The 25,153-nt window shown below is 42.2% G+C and overlaps 3 protein-coding genes and 1 pseudogene across 3 annotated transcripts; 1 reads left to right on the top strand and 3 right to left on the bottom strand.

The window, feature by feature from the left end:
* Positions 1-5,206: 5,206 nt before the first annotated feature.
* WFDC9 (WAP four-disulfide core domain 9) lies at positions 5,207-6,598 on the bottom strand. The gene is made up of 3 exons (XM_011369398.1): positions 6,502-6,598; positions 5,725-5,872; positions 5,207-5,240 (listed from the first exon to the last, which is right to left on the bottom strand). The coding sequence occupies exons 1-3, from the start codon at positions 6,596-6,598 to the stop codon at positions 5,207-5,209; spliced, it is 279 nt and encodes a 92-aa protein (XP_011367700.1).
* A 5,674-nt stretch (positions 6,599-12,272) lies between these two features.
* Positions 12,273-13,440, top strand: WFDC10A (WAP four-disulfide core domain 10A). The gene is made up of 2 exons (XM_011369335.1): positions 12,273-12,360; positions 13,301-13,440. Exons 1-2 carry the CDS (start codon positions 12,273-12,275, stop codon positions 13,438-13,440), a joined length of 228 nt encoding a protein of 75 aa, XP_011367637.1.
* A 4,460-nt stretch (positions 13,441-17,900) lies between these two features.
* On the bottom strand, positions 17,901-19,689 carry WFDC11 (WAP four-disulfide core domain 11). Its single transcript, XM_011369397.1, has 3 exons — positions 19,590-19,689; positions 18,455-18,597; positions 17,901-17,930 (listed from the first exon to the last, which is right to left on the bottom strand). Exons 1-3 carry the CDS (start codon positions 19,687-19,689, stop codon positions 17,901-17,903), a joined length of 273 nt encoding a protein of 90 aa, XP_011367699.1.
* Positions 19,690-24,790: 5,101 nt separating this feature from the next.
* Positions 24,791-24,909, bottom strand: LOC111745176 (annotated as a pseudogene).
* Between the last annotated feature and the right edge of the window lie 244 nt (positions 24,910-25,153).

Raw genomic sequence — 25,153 nt, 5'->3', positions numbered from 1 at the left:
TGTATATGCCTGTGAATATTCTGTATCTGTCTAAAGTATGGTTCAAGTCCAACGTTTTCTTGTTGATTTTCTGTCTGATCGATCTATCCATTGTTGAAGATGGGATATGAAAGTCCCCTACTCTTACTGCATTATTGTCCATTTCTCCTTTCAGATCTGTTAGCATTTGCTTAATCTATTCAGGTGCTCTAATGCTGGGCGTATATATATTTACAATAGTTATATCTTCTTCATGAAGTGACCCCTTTATCATTCTGTAAGGACCATGCTTGTAATTGTTACTCTTTGGGGCTTAGTCTATTTTATCTTAGATACACCTGCTCTCTTTTGGTTTCCATTTACTTAAAGTATCTTTTTCCATTCTTTCACTTTGTGCCTGTTTGCCCTTAAAGCTGATGTAAGTCTCGTGTAGGCAGACTACAGTTAGTTCTTGTTTGTTTTGTTTTGTTTTAGATCCACCTAGTTAGTCTATGCCTTTGGATTAGAGAATTCAATCTATTTACCATTTACACTTAGAGTGATTATAGGTAAGAACTTACGAATGCCATCCTATGTTCTGACCCTTTGGTACATCCTATGTCCCAGTCTTTCACTCCTGCTGACTTCTTTTTTGAATTAATGATTTTAAGTAGTGATATGCTTTGATCACCTTCTCTTTATCTTTTGTGAACATCGGAAGTTTTTGCTTTACGATTTTCATGATGTTTATGGAAAACATAAATATAATAGTCTATGTTGATAAGAATATAACTTCACTGTCATATAAATATCTTTGTACTCCCTTTTTTAATTTTGGGATGTCACAATTTCCATCTTTCTGTATTGTGTACTCATTAACAAATTATTGTACTTAATAGCTACTTTAAGGCTTTTTTCCTTTAATTTTTATACTAGAGTCAAGTGGTTAACACACCACCATATTGCTATATTAGAATATTCTGAATCTGACTGTATACCTACCTTTACCAGTGTGTTGTATATTTTCATATGTTTTCATCTTACCAATTAGTGTCCCCACAGGTTGGGGACACACTAGAGCATGCTGTGACCCTGAGTCTAGTAGTGCAGGGTGCCAAATGCGAGGGCATGTGATGGCACTAGGTCCAGAGGGGTGTGATGTCCCTTTGGCTCAGGCTGCCAGGCTTCACAGCATCAACAACTGTGTGGTCCTTGGCAGCAGTGCAGATGGTCCGCAGTGTCTGCAAGGGCTGCTGGAGTGCTCGGCAGCACTTCCAGGCCCAGCAGCTGGAAACCAGGGCAGGCAGTGGTGGTAGCCAGAGCTGGTGGTGTGCGCGCACTTGACTGCAGGGGCCTGCTGCAGGTGCCTGTGTAGTAGTAGGGGCCGTGTGCAGACACACGTGGTGGTTGGGGCTGGGCATGGAGCAAGGGCCAGGGCCAACTATGGGGTAATTGACAGCTACAGGAGTGCACTACTGTGACTGCTGGGTCTCACCAAAGGCTCATGGCAGTGGAGGCCTATGATGAGAATTGGGCCTAGGGTGTGCACTGCACCGTTGGAGGGGCTATCTGCTGATGAATACGGTGATACAGGCCGCTGAATGTAGGCAGGGCTTGATCCAGGACAGCGAGCAGCTAGAGAGGCCCTGGTTGTCCGTGTGCTCTTCCATGGCTGTACAGTCCTCCCTCTCAACCCCCACTCCGGGTAAGCATACTGCAGTAGGGGCCGGTGACGGGCGTCCGACAGGCAGCATGCAAGTGCACAGCCCGAAGGGCCCGCCCCAAGCAGGCACACTGCTGTGGGAGTCAATGTGAGGGTCTAGATTGTCATCTGTCAGTCATGCAGCCACAGAAGACTGGACTGGCAACCAGTGCAGCTCATGGACTCCGGCAGGAGCAGGGGTAGGGAGCAGGGAGGGACTCAGGTGGCTGGTGTCAGTGACTAAGAATACCTGTGGAGCAAAAGCTAGTGAAATCTACAGAATGTCTGTGGCAGCTGTGCTGGCCACGGGCCTCTTCAATGATGGAATCTGCTGGTGTGTCTGCAGAACAGGTCACTGTTCACCACAATCACTCCTGCCATGTGGCTGCCACTGGTAACCCTGCTTGTCTCCCTTGTTCCCAGCTGTCTCCATGTGTCTCAGCTTTGCTGGTCTGGGTGGGGTGAAACCAAGGCAGACCTTTGCGCGGTGCTGCAAAAGGCTGGGGAAGTTGGTCTCACACCCTTCTCTTCCTTTTCTGCTGAGGGGAACTCTTTTTAGCTGGGAATTTTCCACTTGGAACTGAGCAATGCCAGCATGGGGCGTGGGACAATGCCGGCAGAATGTAGCTGTTCTTCCTTCTCTCTTGTGTAGTTATTCTCAGGTCTTTAGTTCCACTGTGTTGCTGAAGTTTCTTAAGTGGGCTGCAGACCTCTCCCAGAGCTGTGTCATGGATAGCTGTGTAGTTGTTGATTTTTGTGGGGGAACAGAGGTTGGGGTCTCCCATGTCATCATTCTGTTGACGTCACTCTATATCCGTATTTTTTGATATGTCATATTTTCATTTTTCAGTTCAAAATACTTTCTATTTCCTATCATGATTTGGTTTTGACCCATGGTTCCTTAGAATAGTTTTTCTATCTAATTTTTAATCAAGTGGAAAGTTTTTCTATTTAATTTAATTTGTTATTTGATTCCACTATGGTCAGTTCAATTTCAATTTGACATTCATTTTTTAAATGTGTTATATACTCTTGAAAAGAATGTATACTCCATAGTAATTCCGGACTCTTTTCGATATAAGTTGATTAGTCACTTTTTTATTGATGTTGTTCAAATCTTCTATATTCTTACTGGTTTTTTTTTTTTTTAACTATTATTATTCTATCAGTTACTGAGAGAAGTATGTTAAAATCATCTGCTGGTCAATTATGCTTCTGACAACAGCAGGCCAGTTTACTCGGGTCAGTTCTTCCAATAAAGCCAAAATGAGATACCCTGGGGGACTCCCAGCCCACACTGTTGAATGCCAACCTCCTCCTACCTCTGCAGTTTTCAGAGTGGGTTAACTCCTGGCTTTGAAGCCAGACAGCCAAGGGCAAAGTGCACCTGGGAGCGAAAGGGCGTGTCCTATCTACCTGGTGGCTCCAGAGTTTTTTCTCAACTGCTTCTTTTTTCTAATTGCTCAGTGAGAAACAGTTCACTGGTTTTGTCCTAAGGCAATCACCCCCTGCGAGTGCAGGAGAACACTAAGGACCTGTCCTCCTTCGTACAGTGCCCCTCCCCAACCCTATTCCCCTACTTTAAACCCCCTACTTTAAGCACAATTCTGGCCCTTGGCAGGGACATATTTCAGGAAACTCAAGTACAGAGGCATAGGAGAATGAGATCTGTATATTCATTGGCCGTAAACTTGCTGGGTGAACTTGGGTAGGTTCAGCCACCTATCTGAGCCTGTTTGTTCTCTTCTGCTAATTTTAGGAAACAATACTTGTGCTCTTCAGTTTTTATGGCTATAACAACAGAGACAGAAAAGGCAAAGTTGGCAAATTAGAACCTGCTAGGGTCATATAGCTTAATACCAAATTCATGATTCAACCTTACCCACAACTTCTTCTGTTGTTGTTGGGGCCAAGGGAATGATAGGATATGAGCCTTTTGTTTCCTTCAGATTCTCTTTCTATTCCCCCCAGTTCTAGATTTAATTTTGTCAAGGAGAAAAAATGACTTTCACTCTTAGATATCTCAATTCTTCCCCACCCCTCAAGGTAGGACCAACTATCTCTTCTACCAGGAAGCCTGATACCACAACCCGCAGCAACCCCTCTGTCTTCTATACTTTAAGGCACTGACCGTATGTCCCATTGGTCCCTTCTTGTCATGCCCCATCTTGGTTTCTACTCATTTGGATCATAAGGCTTAACCTTTCCTTGGGCTATATGTCAACAAATAGAGTTAGTGACACCTCCACTCGCATGGAGTGGCCTTCGCCACAAGGCTGGGCATATGGTAGGTTCTCTATAATCCTCTAAAGGTTGCTTATTCTTTTTAAGAGCATTTACATTTGACAATATTTCTATAGCTCCCAAACAATTGGATAAATAATGGTAACAAATTAGGCATTGTCTGGAAAGAGAATTGGGGGAGGCCAATGGCATTCTCTTTCAATTCTAGTCCATCGGTGCTGTCACCTTCAGGGAATATTGTACCTCATGGATTCATTAAAAGAGGTGGTAGCTTGTGGGAACCTACTAGAATCACAGACCCAAGATAACAGGAGAAAGCCTATACCAAGGAATCTCGGAGGGACAGTGTTTTCTGTAGCTATAAGAACATCCACACACAAGCAGTTTTCCCCAGGGATGTAAGTCAATAAAGAGAAGTAGAGTCCAGGAGTCGCGGTTAAGAAGATCAAGCCTCTAAAGGGCAAGAAGGCAAGGAAATCCAAACTGGGAGGCGGGGTGGGGGACTTAGGTAAAAGGGGAGCGTGGGGCAGCGAGCGGGACCGGGGCCATACAAGAACAAACAGAAGTTCTGCCTTACTGGCACAGCGTATTTTTCAAGGAATTGAGGCTGATGATATAATAGTTCAGGGAAGAGAGTTGGTAGGTAGGAGAGACATTGCCCTAGGCCCCCTCCCCCAACCACAGCTGGGTCAAGAAGATGATCCTCCTTGAGGTCATGTAGCATTCTTCCAAGTTCTTCTGGGTAGTCTCCAACTCTCAGTGGTTTAAGGGCTTAAGGGTAGACATCATGTTACTGATTTCATTGTCTGGACTGCTGCTCCCTAGAAGAGAGAAGGGGTAGGATGGAGCCAGGGTCCTTGAATCATGGTACGGGTGGATGTTTACTGACCACCTCAGTGAAATATATTGTGAATGAGAATAAACTTATACTGTGTTAACCCCATGACATCTTTATAAACTTCTGTATTTTTGCTACAGCCATGAACTTACCAAACTAATACACAGGTCTAACTGGGAAGGCAGAGTTGGGTGCCTGTGCCCATAATGGAATGTGAACAACTGTGGGGGGCCACTGGAGGTTGTAATGAGAGAAATACAGGTACAGGGATGAAGTACAAGAAAATGCGGAGCCCTCAGTTTGGTATATTAGTTTATTTGGCAAGGACTTGAGCCGTTTCAGGAAAGAGAGGTCAAGGAGAGAATAGAGAGGTCCTCAGCTGGAGCCAGTGGGTATCAAACAGAGAGCCAGGAAGCAATCTTCTTAGACCATATAGTCATCCTCCTGCTCACATTAGTGGTGAGTTAGCGAAGGTTTAGCAATGATTTCATGGGTTCTCTGGAAGAGAAAAGTTAAGTGGTTAAAATTCAGGGAACCCTGGGGGACATCCATTCCCAAACTTAATAACACCCTTGGCCCCAGTTTATGGGAATATCAATTCTTTCTGTGATATCAGGAGTTACTTGCTTTTAAGCAATTTTACCCAAGAGGTTTGCCAGTTGAGCAGACAGGTAGCGACCAGGTCTCTTTGGGCCTGGCTGAGACAAGGGGCCAATGGAGAGGCCAGACTACACAGGCAATAACTGGAGACGTTGGATAAGGAGGGATAAGCAAGCTGGTGGATGATGTTTTGGGAGGACTGCATGAGAGTGAAAAAAATAAATAAAGGCCCCCCATGTTGGTATTTTAGTTCATTTTGCAGCGAGTGGCAGTCTAGGTGTGGCGATCAGAGTGCATTGCCTTACGCCACCTGTCTCTCTGCCCAGGATTTGGATGAACTGCAGCGTGCCCGGGTCCCTCCTCCCCTCGCCAATCAACCTACTCATTGTCCAAGCAGATGTTTCCACAGAAGGTCCAGCAGCATGTGTGATTTGGTTGTAAACATGTTAGTGATCGAGTGCACCTTTCCTCACAAAACCTTTCCGGAGGCTGTACCCAGCACTGCTCAGTTTCTTCTGTGTCATCTGTAACTCAGATGGTAGAGGTTGGCAGGGTCGATCCATCCATAACTCAGAAAAGAAACTCTTCTCTAGCTTAACAATCCCTCGGCTCTAGAACCTGAGCTCCAAGCATTTCTCTGCCTTTCAAGAAAATCCTTTCCCTCAGCCCCTTCATTATCCCCATTTTCTTATCAGATGACCTCTAACTTTGACTTCCTAAGGACCTCTTATTTTTCTCATGGTCTAAAAGATTCTGCCCCTTAAATGAAATGAATGTGCTAAAATCCCACCCTTTTGGTATTCATCAAAGGCTCACTCAGATCAGACTCAGAGATTCTAAAACTACGGACTCAGAGGGGAGCTCTATGTTGATGTTTCCTCTACTCACAGTGGTCTAACACTGGAAAATATAATTTCCTGTGAGCTTATGAAATGTAGACAAAAACTATGTTTCCTTTCCACATACCCATTATTGCTTTCAGATCTGAGAGAGGGAGCTTGAAGGGATGCCAGACTGGGAACATCCAACCTAATCTTTCCTGGATGTCCCTGCTTTAAGGAGCTTTCTGATCCTTTGAAGGGTGATCCTGAAATTGGTGCCTGAATCATTATGCCAGACATCCCAGGCCAGGGCAGACCACCCTCCTCCTTTGCCACACAACCTGTTGGATGTTTGTTCTTGATACCACCCAGCACAGGCAGAAGCATCACGACCCCATAGATGAGCATGATGAGTGGGAGAACCCAGGGCTTCATGGTAGTCTCTATTTGTGTTTGGGTTAAGTTCTGGCAGAAGACAGGTCTTTTCCAAATGCTGCTAGAGGTAGAAAAGGAATTAAATTGAGAACAGGGTAGGAAAGGGAGAGAAAGTTCTTGTGAATATTGTGTTATTTTTTCTCCTACTTTTCCTATTCACCCTCTGGAACCCAACAACATATCAAGCTAGCCATTGGCTTCCCCAAGCTTCCATCCCATCTCACATTACATACCACTTTCTTCGCAAAATTATTTCTTTTAAAAATGCATCGCTATTTTTCTAATTAAAAATCAATAGCTCTTCAGATTGTATAATTTGTAAAACAAAAATAATATATACAAATAAGAAAGGAATAAGCATTAGGAATTCCACCACCCCAGAGATAATCAGTATATGTATATCCTTTAATGTTGTAGTCATTATTTTTATGAAATTAGAATAATAGAACATATTAAGTGTTCTGGTTTTTTATTTAAAAACATATGTAACTAGATAATATATTTTAGTCAAGATCTTAAAACAAAGAGTGATTCCAGAATGAGTGAGGAGATGGATTACTCAGGCAGACTTGAGAAAAAATGATGGCCAGCAACCGGTCAGGGGATTCTTAAAACTTTCATCTACATAAATAGTCTCAATGCAAGTTTTAGGCACATAACCCTCTAGCACATTACTTTGAGACAAATTTAAGTGACCTGACGAGAGACAAGAGCAAGAGAAAGAGATTATAGAGAGAAGAAAATAGGAGAAAAGTCCTTAAAATGTAAAAGATCAGCTGTTTGCACGTTTCCACTCTTAGATGCTTATATCTGCTCTGCAGCTTACTCCATTCAGAACCCACATTCCTGCCACCTTGCCTCAGCATGGCTTGATGAAGGAAAATTGCCAAGATAAGGTATTGAGGTATCATTTACCATTGGGCAATATTGACATCAAAGGATACAACTTAATTAGTGAAGCTTTAGGCCAAAGGAGAACTATTTTTGAGCTTGGTAGGCTTCCAGAAATACTATAAATCACTTGCATTTTTTGCACAGGGAAGTCCTTGAACATGGCTCAGAGTATTCGGATCCTCTGAAGGCACCAGCACGGAGGAAGAAAGATGTATAATGCAGATGCTCTGTTAGCCACTTACAGGTGAGGATATGACGTATGAGGTAACTGGGTCAAGGCTGGTGTGGATTGGGATGGCCTCGGGTTCCCGGCACCTGCCTTTTGCACGAAGAAGGAGGAAGAAGACTGGCACAGTGACAGAAACACGATAAATCCAGAGTAATGGGTTCTATGAAGTTGTTTATTTGTATTCAAAAATGTTCTAGAACCAAGTTTTCTAGAGCTTTAAGATCTGTTCATTTAAAAAGCCTCACGCTTAGCCCAGTTTTCTGAGTTCTTTACTGGCTTTTAAAGGGTTTTCAGGAACTGGGGATGCCCAATTCCCCTTTTTTGTATGCTTCAGGTGTATTAAGTGATACCAGAAAAGCATCATGTCCTGGCCGGGTACTACTCATATACACACAGAGTTCTGGTTGAATTCTTTGGCCATCCTGAAATAGAGTATAGGACAATGAAAAGGTCCCTAGGCATCTTAAGACATGGAACTACTGCTCCCCAACCCCAAATTTTGGATCCCTGGGCTTTCCAGATGATGTTAAGGAAGAGAACGTATTGGACTTTGAGTCAGGAATGCTGGTATATTGTTTTATCTCTGTCCCTTTAGATCATGCCACTTCTCTTTCCATTTTCTTATTTGAACAACAGAGACAGTACTCCCCACCTCACAGGAGTAGTGTTGACACCACCTGAGTGGGGAACCCATCCAAGTCAGCCACAAATAAAAACTCACGCCTCGAGACCTGTACCCTCACCTACCTCTGAAGGTGTCTAAGTTGAATGTCTGCAGTAACAGGTTGACAGCTCTTTTATCTGGACTCTTCTTACTTGGGGAAGTGGGAAGGGACACTGTGGCCTGAGACAGGGGACAGAAGATCAGAAAAACAAAGTTCAAAGGCCTAGAACTTAATGATGATTTTGGTAGTGACAGATCTTTAAGTTCTGCCCAGGAACTACATGTTGGTCATATTGCAGATTGTTTTCTTTGATACTCACCCATCTAGAAGTACAGAAGTACTGGGTCTTCTTTGATGTGAGCAGTATCTTCTGCTAAGCTTGGAGGAACATTGCATATCTGGGTTACAGCTCTGGTCGCCTCCAGCAGACCCTGGTCTAGAGTCTTAATAAGGCATCTGAGTTTATTCACATGTAGGGAGAGGAGAATGGTGTGTATATGTATTTCTCCTTAACTTGTTGTGTGGGCTATTAAAGGTCCCACCCTTCTCTGTATTGATTCTCCTTTGCTACTTAAACATAACATATCCCACCAAATGCTCTGCAGCTTTTAGTGGATAAAAAGATACTGAAACGGAAAGACTTTAGAAAAAATAGATGACCCCCTATTAAATGAAGGAAGCGAAGTGATTAGCACCAATCACTTCACCAAAGGGGTAGGGGGATTGTTCACCAAATATCAGAGAGGAGCATTATATTGCGCACACATATGCATGACTTGGAGCTCATTAGGAAAAAGAAGAGTCGAGTAGAAAAGACCAGGAACTCCCAATGAACAAACCTCCTTCTCCCAAATCCTGTTCATAGGAACATTTTATACAGTGAAAGGAGATATCCATATATGAGTGATTTGCCCCTTTTTTGGGTGCCTTGAACAGCAAGAAATATATGCCATGATTCCAGGAACTTGGCTGAGGAGGGTGGACAAGTACAGAGACATAAGGCAGAATTTGGGGACCCGGGTACAAGGGTGCGAGAGGGAGCAAACTGAAAGGAACTTTGATGGGAATTGCAAATGGTGCCACACCTAAAATGATTGAATTATGGATTCCCAAGACACTGGTTTATATAGCAAGAAAATGACATTTTATGCAGGGCATTCCCAGCCTCATGCTCTGTATCTGGCCCAGATATTGGGGGTCCTTAATGGTTTGCTTGAGGGGCACCAAGGAGGTACCTCCCAGGATTCCTGCCACTCTTGGTTCTGGATTATGCAGGTGGGTCTGCAGAAAGCAATGCAGAATTTAAGACAACAGTGCTTGCTCTCACTCGCTCTCTCTCTCTCTCTCTCTCTCTCTTCTTCTCCCTTTCTCTTCCTCCCTCTCTCCTCCAAGCCCAAAAGGTTTTTCATCCAAAATTCCTCTTTCAGAGCTAGGTCTTAATACCTGATTGGGGAAAACAGAAATGGACTACACTGAGTGCCTACTGTGTGCCACACACTGTGAAGGTGTTTATATGTGTCATCTAATTCCATCCTCACAGCCGAGGTGCCAAGAAAATATGGGTAAACTGAGTCTATAGAGGTCATAGGATTTTCCCAGTGTTACAAAGCTGGTGTATTTTGAAGTCAGGATACGATTCCACATCTGCCTGAGCGCGATATCTGTGAACATTCCTCCGCTACCCAAATTTTTATAGGCACTAGAGGACTGATTCCTGCCCAATATCTCCCCATTTATACTACCATGCCCTACAGGATTTGAGGAAATTGACACTCATCCTCTGTTGAGTTTCACATGTTTATTTCAAAAACTAATTCTCTCTCTCTCTTAATGTATATATACACATACATGTATGTATGTGTATGTATGTATGTATGTATGTATTTATTTATACTTAAAATATCTACTTACTCTTTCATCCACAATTTCTACTTCTCTTACATCAGTCTAAAATTAAGGCAACCAACCGAATGAGAGAAGAGATGCCTCTAATAAGGGGTATCTCTAATAAGGGGTAATAAGGGGTAATAATGATACCTCTAATAAGGGGCTAATATCCAAAATATACAAAGAACTCACACAACTCAACAACACAAACAAACAAAACAAAAAATAAATGGGCAGAGAACCCAAACAGACACTTTTCCCAAGACACGTTACAAATGTCCAATAGATATATGAAAAGATGCTCAGCTTCACTAGATATAAGGGAAGTGCACATCAAAACCACAGTGAGATACCACTTCATTCCTGTTAGGATGGCTATTATCAACAAGACCAGAAACAAGTGTTGGAGAGAAAGCGGAGAAAAAGGAATCCTCATACATTTCTGGTGGGAATGTAAATTGGTGCAGCCACTATAGAAAACGGTATGATATGTTCTCAAAAAATTAAGAATAGAGCTACCGTATGACCCAGCAATCTCTCTTCTGGGTATCTAACAAAAATATTTGAAAACATTTATTCATAAACATATATGTTCTCCTGTGTTCATCACAGCATTATTCACAGTAGCCAAGACGTGGAAACAACCTAAGTGTCCCTCAATGGACAATTGGATGAAGAACATGTAGTACATATATACAATGGAATACTACTCAGTCATAAGAAAGGATGAAATACTGCCGTTTTCGACAACATGGGTAGATCTTGAGAGTGTCGTGCTAAGCAAGGTAAGTCAGATGCAAAAGTACAAGAACCATATGATTTCACTCACATGTGAGATATAAAACAAAAAGCAACGAATGAACAAACAAGACCAACAAACAAACTCGTAGACACAGATAACAGTATGTGGAACCAGGGGGAGGGGAGAGTGAGGGGAGAATGAAGAGGAGAGAGAGAGTCAAATATCTGGTGACAGAAGGAGACTAGACTTTGGATAGTGAGCACTCAGTGCAATACGCAGATGATGTATTATAGAACTGAACACTTGAAGCTCTTATAACTATGAACCCAAGTTACCACAATAAATTAAATTTTTTAAAAAGTAAGGATTTATGAATAAAAATGCTCAACATGATATTGTCTAGTTAATAAGTAATTAGTACAACACAAATGCTTGGCAAAGGTATTTATTTTAAGTGAGAGATGTACAATTAAGGACATCGATGTTTTGTGAAATATTTACATGATTAAATGAAGGCGGGACAAGATGGGCAACAAAAGATAAGTAATTCAAAAATGCGAGAAAACAAAGGATTTCTTGCATTAAATACACGAAGAAACTAAAAAGATAATGGTGCTGACTCTTGAACAATGTGAGGGGTAGGGACACCAGCCCCCCCCAGTCAAAATCTGCTTATAACTCTGGATCCCCCAAGACTTAATTTAATCATCCGTTCCCATCTGCAGATTCAACCAGGTTGGGAAATGGAAAACACTGTTTTCCATCCATTGTTGCTGAAAGCCACGGATGTTAAACCCAAAGATACCCAAGGGCCAACAGTATTTGCTGAAAAAAATCCAAGTATAAGTGGACCCATGCAATTTGAACCCATGTTATTCAAGGATCAATTGTACGAGACACAAATTAATTCTACACACTGAGATTATTATTTTTTAATTATATTATTCTTTTTATCCATTCATTATTTGGTAATTAGAAAATAGAAATAGATTAAATTTTTCAGGGGAAAAAAATCTATTTACAAAAGGAGAGGCTACTTATGTGAGAGGAGGAGCCATCTCTGCAGGAGGCCCACACGGAACAGGCCATGGAAGGGGCAGGTGCAGGGGAGGAAATAAGGACTCCTTGCCCAGCCCTGGCCTACCCAGTGAGGCAGGAGGAGCCCAGAATAACCTGTGCTTTCTTTCTTCCATCCTCACACCAACTCTCCAGCGAAGCCTGTGCCAGACTTTAGAGCTCACTGCTCTGGCCGGACTCATGTCAGCCCAGGCTCTGCTGCCCATCCTGCTTCTCTGTGCGCTGCTGCTGCAGGCCCATGGAGGGTGGCTTTTCAGGAAGACGAAAAGTAGGTGATGGGCTGGAGGGCAGGATGGGGAGCAGGGAGTGGAGCTATGTCTAGCTACAGAGGATCTAGGAATTAGAACCTTTCAGTACATCCTGCTCTGACCGCAGCTACTATGAAGACTCTGGGTCCTCCCCAACCATGGCCCTACAGCCCCTTTACCGGGCCTTGAAACTAGTGATGGGGGTGGAGGGGAACCTACATTTTTTTAGCCTCTGTTCTAAAAATCCAGAGACATATGGTACGTACAATAGTGAAAGGGCCACAACGCTGAGGATCAGATGAGAAAACAGAACAACTCTTCTTTGATTTATGCACATACGTGACAGGTCAACAGCCAGAGGTGTTAATGGGAATAGGTGCAGAACGAAAGGATATTGGGAAATTAAATTTTGGGGTGTGCAGGGTCAGGTTACAATTATCATCAGGGGAACCTGGATGGTGGCTGTGGAAGAGAAATATTGAAAGTGCTCTTTCCTGGGAAGGTGCAGAAAAACTGGACAGTGACAGTGACAAGAGGAAAGAGAGGGCGGAGAGGCAAGTTTGTCTTCCTCTCCGGACCCTGCAAATTCTGGAGAGTGGGGAGAGTTTGCAGATGTCTCAGACTGTGCTGAGTTTTCAGGGTCAGAGTTTAGATTCTATGGGGTGACTTCACCAAGGCCAAGACTAATATGAGACACAGGGTCCTGGCCACAGGAGTGTGGAGAAGGTTCAGGATGCTCAGGCATTGAGATTAGGGGAAGATAGTGAGATGGAGGGATGAATTTAAGACACCACAGATCACCAAGATTTGGTGAGAGGCAGAAAATAAGTTCCCTGAAAAGTGTGAGTGTAATAAGTGGGACTGTGTCTGGGGTCACAGAGGATGCTATGCCCTTGAAAGAGGTGGTCTGTGGAGGCTTATTCCATTGTCCCTCCTCCTGCTCTGTTTCAGCTATAGTAGTGTCCACAGAAGTCAAGCCGTGTGTGAAGAAAGTCAAGCCACATCTGTGCAAATTCAACTGTGAAAATTACCAGTCATGTCAAGCAAATAATATATGCTGTTCAACCTTCTGTGGGAACGTTTGCATGAACATCCTGTGAGTGGGAGAGGGGCCTGGGCTGTGCATCCTGCTCCCGCAAGCCTCTATGTATGACTGCGCCTGCGGCCAAAGCACGAGGACCTCAAATCCCAGGCCCCGGGGGACCAACCGCAATGTCACCCTCTCCACTGTCTGAACTTCTTGTTCCTGTCGAATAAACCAGGACAAACGGCAGGGACCTGCCTATTTGCCTCCCAGTGCTGTGGTCATTGAGAACCCCGTGTGTACCCCAGAGTGTCCCCGCCTCTCGGGGGCCCAGTCCCTGAGTCCCCTCCTTTGTCACGTTTCTCTGCCCTCTCTCCCTTGGCCCACGTGCCCCTGCCAGCCCCCAGACGCTCAGCCCTTTCGTTGCTCTGCTCACTGAGCCAGCACTTCCAGGGGCAGAAACCACGCATGCGTGGCATCCCCCAGGGCCAATAAGAACACTCCTCACCCTGGAGTCAGCAGGGCCAAGTGAACCCTGGAGTCAGCAGGGCCAAGTGAACCGTGAGGCAGGTGGAAGCCAGACCCCGGGGCACAGACCCCGGGGCACAGAGTAGGAGGTCCCCAAGGAGGCCTCTTCTTCAATTTGACCCACCTCTGTCTCTCTCTCTCTCTCTCCATTCTCCTTGTAAAATTCACGTAACTCTCTCTTTACAAAGAAGAAAACGAATCCCAGAGAAGTTAAGCGACTTGCCCAAGACCAGAGAGAGTGAGAGGCCATTCACTAGAGGATGGTGAACTAGATGCAGCTAGAGGAGGGTGAACTCTCTGTGTGCTCACTTCTCTTCCATTACAGAGACCAGAGCATGGAAGAGGGTGCTGGTGCTAATGCAAACTTCCCCCACTCCATCCTCTACCAAGATGGCTGCTCTCACCATGGGGCCCGGAACTGGGCGTCAGGACCTGAGACTGCAGTGCCTTCCATTAACTGACTGGTTCCTACCTTTCCTCATTCTCTCTCTACTTTTTTATTTTTTAATCTAGAGGGGAGCCACGTGAGGGGCGAACAGGTGGTTCATGATGATGCTGATAAGGAGTAGTTGGCACAGGATGGCCATGGGTCTTGCCCACGGTCTCATGGTGAGCCAGTGAGAGTTAACCACTGGATGCAGGCCCCCCCACTACTCTGTGGAATCGCGACTCCTCTGAAATGGTCCTGGGGCTAGATCCAGGGACTAAGTCATGTGTGGCCAATCGGGAAGTGGAGTCAGGTTGAAGAACTCAGGCAGGCAGGCCCTGCTGGAGGCACGTGTGCAGTGTTCTGCTCCAGTCCTGTGTTTCCTGCTGGGCAGCAATGAAGGAGACGTCAGAGGAGGGAATCTGCCTCCATCAGGCCAGAGCCTCTGACCCACCTCAGAAGCACGACAGGGCTCCTGGTGTAGGAGTATCTTCTCCACCTCTATCAGAGCTGCCCTTGGACAGGGGGGACTTAGGAAAGACATCATGACCGACCACCAGCACAGACCTCATCAGAGGGAGGTAGGTGGTAAGGCTGTGCTCCACAGGAGTTCTTGTTTGGTGCTTCCTCAGATGCCTCACTCTCCATGCATCTTCCCAGTGCTTGGCCACGCCCCAGACACCCCAAGAAAGACGATTAAGAGAGGCAGAGCTATCTGCCAGGGCCCACATAGGGAATGGCCTCCCACGGCCCCAAGTTCAGTGCTCCCTACCACATGGGTACACTATGGGTGCCAGGCTGACCTGTTCCTCGCCCCCGGCATGAACACCATGGACCATGGGTTATTCTGGAAACAGTTGTTCTTCTCTCTTGAGATAACTGGTGTCCTGACCTGTGTTCCAGAGAGCTCTCTGGACCCAGCCCAAACTCCACCCAGCCCCCTAGAACTCAGAGGCTACACCTCGAATGCTGGGAGGAATGCGCGCCTGGACATCATTGCATGTTCTGTCTTTATTGGCACAACTGTGTGCCTCCCTATTAAGTAGAGTAAAGGAGCGAAGACCCCTGGAAGACCTTGAATCTCATGGAGGTGGAGGAAGAAGCAAATGTAAATTCTGCCATGACCTGGGTTTCGAAAATGTCAAGTCCCAGCCTGCAGAGGATTTCAATCAGGGCTGGTCTGTTTGTGACCAAACACTTAGTCCCATGGTTGCCATGGCTTTTGAATTATTTTTTCTCTTCTCATGCTCCAGACCTACTCCTACCAAATTCATCCTTTCTATTCCTATTGATCCAGATAATCAGAAGTAGCTTTCTCATACGTATCAACTCAGCAATATACCTTCACTCTCTTACCCCAGGACTAAGTTATCTCCTTGGCTCTCTGAAGAGACTTTGATCACTTGTTATCCCTCAGATTATCATTGCCACTCCATCACACTGATTTCAATTAGAGCTGGTCAGTTTGTGACAAAACAGCTTTATAGTTGGCTTTTTGTATTATTTGTTCTCATGTTACAGACTTGCTCCCTCTCTGTGTCAATGCAGATGGGAGGACTCCAGAAATATCCTCCTATTTTGTACATTGTCATGTCAGTCAATTTTTGCCTTTTTTCAATTCTTTGGCTGCCCCCAATGCTCACATGGGTTCATACTGATGTCTTCACCAGCAAAGTGTGTCCCACCTGACATCTGGTAACTATCTGTGTTGTAACAAACCTAGAATGCCTAATTAAGAAGCTACAGAAAGTTATCTGGAATGCAAGGGGTGAATTTAGGTGCTGAGTGTATTATCTACCATCAAGAAAGACACACGGGCCCCAAATAAAATAAGAATAGGCAGGACATGCAGGACTCAAGGAAGATTCTGTCCAGAGGAAGTTGTTCCTAAGTTTAAAATTCTACCATTAAAATTACATTCTTTAGGAGTGTAGCCATCAGTAATGTAGTGTCCAGTGTCTTAGCTTGGGTCTTCCTGGATTTCACTTCCTGGAAATCATTAGTGAGAGGGTGTGAGGAGGTAGAAGTAGGAATCTCAGTTAGAGGGCACCAAACATTCATTTTCAAGGTGATTCTGGGTCATCGTTGCTGGGTGTATGATGATCCTTTTTCATGTTGATTCAGATTTTCTTTTATTTATGGAAAGTTTTTTGGATTGCATTTTTTAACATTACTTTAAAAAAAAAAAACTTCAATTATATATATTTAGATTTTCTTTGCCCATCTTCTTTATTAATCTTTTCATCTCTTGTTTTTACTTTTTGCATTTTATTTTTGGTCTTTTGGTTTCTTTCATTCTTTTTCGCAATATCTCTTATAATTTATATTGTCTCGAGTATCTTGTAATAATCTTTACTTCTGAGATGAATTTTATTTCTTTCTTCAAGTTTTTATGTTTTATCAATCCCTTACTTCATACCTTCCTGTTTTCTTCCTACTTAAATGCTATTTTAAAATGTCTGATTGAAGATATTTTTCACATGTTCAAATGTTTGTTTACAGATATTTAATTAAGTTGTGGTGTATTAATTTTTTTTTCTGACTCAAGGTTATTTTGGTGGGAGGATTTTTTTTCAACAGAAATACTTCAATTTCTGTTGTTTTCTTTAATAGTAGTTTTACACTGAAGCTATCTGCTATTTTTCTGCTGTCTTTATAACATTTTATTTTAATAGACCAGCAGTAACAATTTCAAGCTCAAATTGTTCTCAGCTTTGGCCACTGGGAGCTCTTTCATGTCAGTCCTTCTTTCCCCATGATATTGAATTTTGAGCATTTCCTTACTTTCTGATCTTAAAGGATGCCCCAGTCTCATCTCGTATTTTCCAAGCCCAGTACCAGAACCAGCCATTTCTCTAAGAAACGTTGGCTCATTAATTGAAAAATGGTATTTAGAAACCAAGATCTGGGCTCTTGGTGTGCTTATTGCTACTGTCGTGTCACCGCTTCCTGGGCCATTTCTGGTATAGCTAGAAAATATAGGTATGTAGAACTAACCCATGTACACAGATGTGTCTATATTTCTGCATCCGCTTATCTGTATATAGATTAAGCTAAACTCAAGTTCATATTGATGTCTCTGACTCTAACCCAGGGCCCCAGAGTTCATATCAGCATTCTCCCTTTGCTTATTTCTAACTTCTTTTCCATGACAGTTAGAAACCTGGCTCCTATCATCGTCTAGTTGTTCACTTATTGTTTCAATTTTGTACACATGTAAAGTAGTTTCAGAATTGTTTACCCACATCCTGTGAGAAACCAACTTACTACCTGCCCTCTGAAAAAACTGAATGAGAGGGTTGCTTGCCATTTACCCATGTTAAAATGGCTTGTGAGAAATAAACTTCTATTCTGTGAAGGCCATGAGACTAGCTATCTGTTCTAAAGTATGAGATGGGGAAGGAAGCATTGGACGCTTATGTACACTGTAGGATGGGGACAATATTGGGGGTTACAAGGACAATCAAGGGTAGAGGAATGGAGTAGAAAAAAAGCCAAAGGTTATTGTTTGTAAATAAGTTTACTTGTCAAGGATTTGTTCCTGTACAGCCCTCAGTGAGAATAGTGTCCCAGGTGAGAGGTTAGGGTTTTAGATGTCTTGCATTGGTTTTCTGCAAGAGAGAAAGGTTAGAAGCTTAGAGGTTGGGAAACTCTGAGAAACATTCATTCATTTCCAAGCTTAATATTACCCATCCTGCCAGACCACAAGACAGGAATACTTTATGTCACAATGGGAACTGTTCACTTCTGAGTGAGGGGTGGTGGTACTGGTTGATTGAACAGAGAAAGGTAGAGATTTGAGGACTGGCTGAGCCGAAAGGGCTCATGGAAAGTACCGACTATGGAGGCAATGGTTAGTAATCTGGACAAAAATAAGGAAAAGAGCAAACTGTGGTGTAATATAATGAGAACAGCACAGGCATTGATTATATAATGAAAGAAGCAATGTGTCCCTAAGCTAATTTCTTGGTTTATTTGCTAGTGAATTGCTTTCTAGGTTTAGGGGACATTGTTTTCTGCTATTTTTGTGCCTAGGGTTTGGGATACATCAGTCTTCTGTTTATGAATAACAGCACTTGAGAAGAGGCTGAGAATCAGTGACAACACCTGGCCAAGGGCACACCTCCCAACTCACTATAGGTTTCCAACAGATGTTTCCACAATAGGTCCAACAGCATGTGCGATTCATGTTTCCACATTTCAAGGTGGTACTACACTTCTTGGCACAGTCCCGGATATTTGGACTTCCCCAGCACTCCTCAATGAGTCTTTCATCCCCTGAAATTGAGATGAGATGGAAGAGGCTGACAAGCGTGGGAAGGGAAGCCCTTCATAAGCTTAACAGCCCCTCTGAGAATCTGAGCCCCAAGTACCCACCAAGATATCTATCTGCCTTATAAGAAACCCCACTTCCTGAGCCTCCTCATTATATCTTCACTGATCTCTTTGCCTTCTCTGCTCCCATAGGTCCTACTCTTATTGCAGGTCTTTGGGTTTTCTTTGAGCATCCTAGAAATAGGACCCAGTGAACTTCCAGCCTTCATGTGCTTTCTATAAAATCTACATTTATATAACAGGAGATCTCAGGGCCTGAGATATCCTCTAGCCTCATTACCACACCTATTTCATAGTGTGGGAAGCTAGACCAGGAAGAGTAAGGAATAGGTTTTCTCTCGTCTCCCCAATCCCCCTTTGCTGACCCTGCCTTTATTAACTCAGCTTCTCTAAATTCTTATCTCTCTCACTCAATTTTCTTGGCTCTCTCCATTGATTCCTTTTTCTTATCATGTGGCCCCCAATTTTGCCCCACTAGGGACTCATCTCATCTCTTTTCCATCTTTTCACATTCTGAAAGATTCTGCCACTAAAACTAAGGGTATATATTAAGAAATATCCTTTTAGTACTCATCAAAGTACACATAGTTAAGATGCAGAGCTTCTGGGAGTATAAGAAGATAAGCAGCTCTGTATTGGTGCTCCGCCATACAAAGTAGCTTGACTTGGGGAAATATTATAACTTTATAACCTATAGAATGTATATAAAAGTAAATAGATACTCATTACCACTTTCAAGGTTGGAAGAGGAAGCATTAAAGGACCTCAACTTGGGAATTTCTTGGATCCCTGTGCATAAAAAGATTGTAATTCTCCAATAGGTGGCCCAGGGAAGGTGGGTCCTGAATCAGATGTGCCAGACAAAATATCCTTTTACTTGTCCAGGAACAAGCACAACAACTCCCCACCTTTTGTCCCCAACCCAGCCTCGTCACCTGGGACTCGATTTTCCTTAAATCCTCCCAGTACAGACAGTAGTGCCATACAGAGGAATGTCATGTGAAGAGATGTCCAGAGCTTCATGATGCCAACCATATGTGTCTGAATATAGATTGTCAGGATGTTTTTCCCTTTCTAGTTGCTGCTAGAGATCAAGAGATACAAATAGAGTTGTGAAGCAAGAGAAAGTTGCTTAGAGAATTTCTTTACATTTTGTCTTCTAATTATTCCTCCTTGCCCTCCACCTCAGCTGAATATTGGCTTTGCTAAAAAATATCTCTCCATCTCACGCTTCAGGCCTCCCTTTAGTAGAAAAACAAAATTATTTTAAAATTTGTTGCCCAGAAGATGGTTAATAATGTAATAAATATGTAAGGGGAAGCGGGGTACTAGATTTAGTGAGGTGACTGCTTTGCAAGTTAGTGGATCTCTGATCACTAGGTTGTACAACTGAAACTGGTATGTTATTGTATGCCAACTATAACTGAAAAAAAAAAACAACCTCATTGAATTGTCTATTATATATCAATACAGCCAGGAAAAACAATTTTTTAAAATGTTTTGTCTTTCCTTGATTAAAAGATCATTCAAGAACAAACTAATCAACAACAGACTCACAAATATAGTGGATAGTTTGGTGATAGACAGAGGGGAGAGGTTTGGGGGGCTGGGAGGATGAGGTGAAGGGTTAAAGAAGTACAAATTAGTAGTCGATAGTTGGTCATGGGGATGGGGAGCATGGCATAAAGAATGCAGTTAGCATTAATATGATGGCTAAGTAGAGGGCCAGGGGAGGGAGGAAGCAATTGGGGGGATCATTTTATGAACTATGTAGACGTCTAACCAATGTACTGTATATTTGAAACTAATTTAAATAAATAAATTTTTTTAAAAGATCATTAAAATTCAGCTTACAAAATTCTCAAAATATAAAAAGATACAAAGAAGACAATGAAATATTTCTTGCAATCCCACTATATTGGAGTGTTAGTCTTTCAAATGTGCATCTATATGGATATGAATTGTTTTTATAAAACTGAAATCGCATGAGGCTTGCTGTTACATATCTTGATTTTTTATTTAAAAATTTGTAATATGATATTAAAATGAAAGTTTTGGCCAAGATCTGTGGGTAAACCCTACAGTGAGCTTGAGAGAGAGAGAAAGAGAAAGATGGCTAAAAAGTGGTTAAGGGACTCTTAAAACCTTTACTTGTTTTAAAGGTGGAAAATGGTCAGGAATTTGACATATGTTCTGGACATCTTTGAGCAGATTTCCTTTAAAGAATGAGGTGCTTTCTTAGTGCAAAGTCTCTTAATTCCAAGTCACCAGAAAGGCTGTCAGGATACCTCCCGTTGAGCTTTGTATGTGCCCCCAAGGGTTTGCAGAGACACAGTAGGTAGATGCCTGAGTCATGCCTGAGAACACAAAAGAATAAGAGGCCAGCTGAAGTGACCTTTATGGCCACAAGAAAGAGGCTACCACTTGCACTAATTTGATAGGGCAAAGAATGCAAGAAACCCAGTGTGGGTTTGTGCTAGATTATTCCAAGCAGGCCGCCTGGGACCTCAGATAAGGAAGTAGAAGGTGAGTGGCCACATCCCTATGGTCTAGGAAAGGAATTGCAATAGACCAGATAGAAAGGAACTGGATTCGGCCATGTTGAGAGAACCTTCCATCAGTTGGATTGGAGAGACACTCAGAGGACCTAGAAAACTACCCACAACAGAGTTCATTTGAAGCAATACTAAGCCCAGAAAGCACATATACGAAAGTACAATACTACCTGCCAAAAAGAGCTATCTGGACCCCCTTACCTCTTCTCCCTCCTCCACCTCCAAAATGGCACTTAGCCAGCTGCAGGAGGAAAGGAGAGAGTGAGGAAACCGACCACTCTCTTCCTCAACTTCAGAGTTTCTACATGTGGGAGAAGCCCACAATTTGAATTCAGGCTTAGGGTTTTGACTATTGCATGGGCCTAGCCGTTTTTATATATTCTAAATCTAGGCAGTGTTTAGAAAAATCAAGTTCTATACCCAAGTTTTCATACAGAGGCAGGAAAAGAAGTAGCTCTTCTGAATAATTTTAAATAAGACAAAGAACAAGCCTTTCAACATATTACCTGTAAAACTCCCCATGAATATTTTCCCAACACACTAGTTACACATATCATTAATATTTTCCTGTTAATCATAAGACACCTGAAACTTTGTGATTTCTCTCTCCTGGGGTAGGGGGCAAATGTCATTGGGAACTTTCTTGAAACTAAAATTTGGTTAAATGCATAATTAGCTCCAGAGCACAGATTTGTCACACTGGGAGTCTTGGGTAAAGGATGCTGCCTATTTCAAACCATACACAGTTGTTGCCAGTTTTTTCTCCACAAAGATTGGTTTATTCTGCCAACAGGATACACATTTTGTCTCACCATAAGAGGGACATTCTCTCCCATTTGATACAATAATGAAGACTGTTCGTATAGTACAGGACAAAGGACAAAAATCTTGGGCACTGGAGTCACAGAGACCTGGGTTTGAAACCCAACCCCAACACATTTAGCTTATTACATATGATTAGCCAACCATCTAATGTCTCAGAGCCTCAGATTCCCCCCATCTGTAACATTGGGGTGATATTAGTATCCACATTGCAAATGTTAAATATGTGAAGCACTGAGCATGGGACTTGGCACACAGAATGCGCAAAATAAATGTTGGCTATTATTATTATTATTAAGCTCAGATTGTTTTCATCTCCAGAGGAGTGAAAGTTATTTAATTTCATTGACTTAGTTGTGATCTTTTTTTAAAAACTATTTAATCTATTTAGAATTAATTCTGGTGAGTGGGTGAGGTTCTATCCTTCATTCATCTGTCCTATATTTATTTGTCTCACAAATACTTATATTAAATGACTACTATAACCCAGGCACTCTTCTAAACACTGAGAATATGGTAATGAACAAAGCTGAGAAAAATCTTCACCTTCATAAAGCTTATAGTTGAATAAACGGGACACACAATAAATAAGATACATAACATAATAATAGATGAAGGTCAATATGAAGGAGAAAAAATAAGAGAGGGTCTAGGATCTGGAACAGTATATAAAATAAATGCTTGCTATTATTCTAGGCAGCTCATTGGTAGTGAGATTTGGGGTTCTGAAGGAGGAGGTTAAGTCTGTTTAAAAAGTACTATTTCACTCCCAAACTAGTGATTCGCACTACTAAGCCAAGCAGAAGGGAAGATAAAAGAAGCAAAGACAAAGAAGTTTGGATACCATGAATTATATGGTCACAGTGGAATAACTGTCTCTTTTCCTGCAAGTAACCAATTTTCCCTCAAAGTATTTTTGCTTCAATGTTTTTGATCAAGCAAAAGATAACCTACATGAATTGGCTGAAATCCCTTCAAATGTTCAAAAGCAGGCACAATTACTTAGAGACATTTTAAAAGGTGCAAAACTCTTTAGAAGTGCTAAACTTATTTTATTTTTGGTATATGAAAAAAAATAAAATAGAAAAATAAAATTTAAGGCACATGAACCCTTAAATGGGTTGCTTTTAACTTTTTAAATACTATTATTTGGAAATAATGTTGAAGTTACAAGAGTAAGAATGGTACACAGAGCGTTTGAATATCATTTGCTCAGATTCACCTGTTTTAAGAATTTTCTCCTAATTATCTTCTCTCTCTCTCTCTCTCTCTCTCTCTCTCTCTCTCTCTCTCTCTCTCTCTCTCTCTCTCAAGGGTTGTATATCATGGCCTTTGTTTAGGAATAATACTTCAGTGAGTATTGATAAAAAGAACATTGTCTTACATGACCATAGTTAAACAGTCGACTTCAGTAAATTTAACATTAATACTTTTATCTAACCTACCATCAGTATTCCATTTTATAATTCACCCAATAATGTCCTTTCTCTGTTATGACATTGAAAATTTTGAAGATACAAATACAGCCCATCTTTCCTTTCAATTCAACATTCCTTATTTCGGGTTTGTCTGAAATTTCTTCATAATTAGACTCAGGTTATGCATTGTCAGTGGAAATACTACATAAACAATACAAAGTGCTCTTCTCGGGGTATCACATTTGTAGGGACATGGTGTCCATACATGTCATCTTTCTCTGTCTCAGTTTTCCCATTTGAACAATAAGAACAATAATTTTTTCTATAGAAGAATAGTGTTGGCATGATCCGAGCACCTGGTTTGAATAGGGAACTCAACCAACCAAGCCACAGATGAAAGTGTTCACAGGCTCACACCTCCAGCCCCAGGACTCTGACCTCCACCTACCTCTCAAGATGGTCAAGTTGAAAGTGCTGGTAATTGTTTGACTGATGGTTCTTCTTCCTGGTCTCTGGGAACCACGAAGCCCCTGCACAGGGGGTGGGTAATGAGCAGAACAGATTTCAAAGACTCAGAACGTAATCATAGTTCTGGTTGTGGCAGATCTGTGAGTTCTGCCCCAGGCCATAACATTGTCACTGAATTCCTATTAAAGGAGTACTTTCTTTTCTTTTCTTTTTCCTTTTCTCTTCTTTTTCGTTTTCTTTCTTTCCTTTTTTCTATTTATTTTTTTGTTTGTTTGTTTGTTTGTTTGTTTGTTTGTTGCTCCAGGTAATATAGGTAGAAGCAGAACACTATAACAGTGCAGGAGGTTCCACTCCCCCAAAATGCACATTTCTTGGAAGTCCGGGTGATTATGGGGTGGGAGAAAATCCATGTATCTACTTTTCTCTAACATTTGTGTGATGACTTTTGTAACTCCTCATCCATCTCTATATTAACTTCTCCACTGCTAGCATGAGCCTAACAGTACCTTATGGCTGATCATATGGTATCTCAGGGACTCCAAATAGCCAAAATAATCTTGAAAATGAAGAAGAAAGCTGGAAGACTCACAGTTTTTGATTTCAAAACTCAACACAAATCTACAATAATCAAAACAGTGTGATGTATAAAGACAAACATACAGGCAAATGGAATAGAATAGAGAGCCCAAAAGTAAACCTTTGCATACATGATCAAATGATTTTTTTTTAACAAGAGTGCCAAGACCATTCAATGAGGGAAAGAACAGTCTTTTTTTTTTTTTTTTTTTTTTTTAATAGGCGAGGTAACCCTTGGTTGACCTCACAGATTGCAAGGACCTTGTCAGCTTACAATCCCTTATTTTTTATGTTTCACGCCTACAGCGCCTGGTTTTCCTAGGTGGTCTCCCATCTAAGTACTAACCAGGCCCGACCCTGCTTAGCTTCCGAGATCAGATGGGATTGGGCTTGTTCAGGGTGAAATGGCCATAGACAAGAATAGTCTTTTCAACACAAGGCATTGGGAAAATTGGATATCCATATGCAAAAGAATGAAGTTGAACCATTACCTAAGACTGTATACAAAGATTAAAATAAAATGAATTAAAGACAACTGTAAGACCTAAAACTACAAAACTCTTAGAATAAAACAGTCAAAAGCTTCATGACATTGAATTTGGCAATAATTTGTTGGACATGGCATCAAAGGCATAGGTAACAAAAGAAAAAATAGACAAA

This window comes from Pteropus vampyrus, unplaced genomic scaffold, assembly GCF_000151845.1.
Source record: "Pteropus vampyrus isolate Shadow unplaced genomic scaffold, Pvam_2.0 Scaffold147, whole genome shotgun sequence".
NCBI classification, from domain to species: domain Eukaryota; kingdom Metazoa; phylum Chordata; class Mammalia; order Chiroptera; family Pteropodidae; genus Pteropus; species Pteropus vampyrus.
The sequence above is the reverse complement of the archived record's forward strand: the minus strand, read 5'-3'. Positions and strand labels throughout refer to the sequence as shown.

Coding starts and splice junctions, on each gene's coding strand:
- WFDC9 (XM_011369398.1), bottom strand. CDS start 6,598: ATGAAGCCCTGGGTTCTCCCACTCATCATGCTCATCTATGGGGTCGTG. Junction 5,873..6,501: donor GAACAAACATCCAACAGGTT/GTGTGGCAAAGG, acceptor CTACCATCTGAG/TTACAGATGACACAGAAGAA. Junction 5,241..5,724: donor AACATCTGCTTGGACAATGA/GTAGGTTGATTG, acceptor TTTCTCTTCCAG/AGAACCCATGAAATCATTGC.
- WFDC10A (XM_011369335.1), top strand. CDS start 12,273: ATGTCAGCCCAGGCTCTGCTGCCCATCCTGCTTCTCTGTGCGCTGCTG. Junction 12,361..13,300: donor GCTTTTCAGGAAGACGAAAA/GTAGGTGATGGG, acceptor CAGCTATAGTAG/TGTCCACAGAAGTCAAGCCG.
- WFDC11 (XM_011369397.1), bottom strand. CDS start 19,689: ATGGTTGGCATCATGAAGCTCTGGACATCTCTTCACATGACATTCCTC. Junction 18,598..19,589: donor TAAGGAAAATCGAGTCCCAG/GTGACGAGGCTG, acceptor TCTCAATTTCAG/GGGATGAAAGACTCATTGAG. Junction 17,931..18,454: donor ACATCTGTTGGAAACCTATA/GTGAGTTGGGAG, acceptor TCTCTCTTGCAG/AAAACCAATGCAAGACATCT.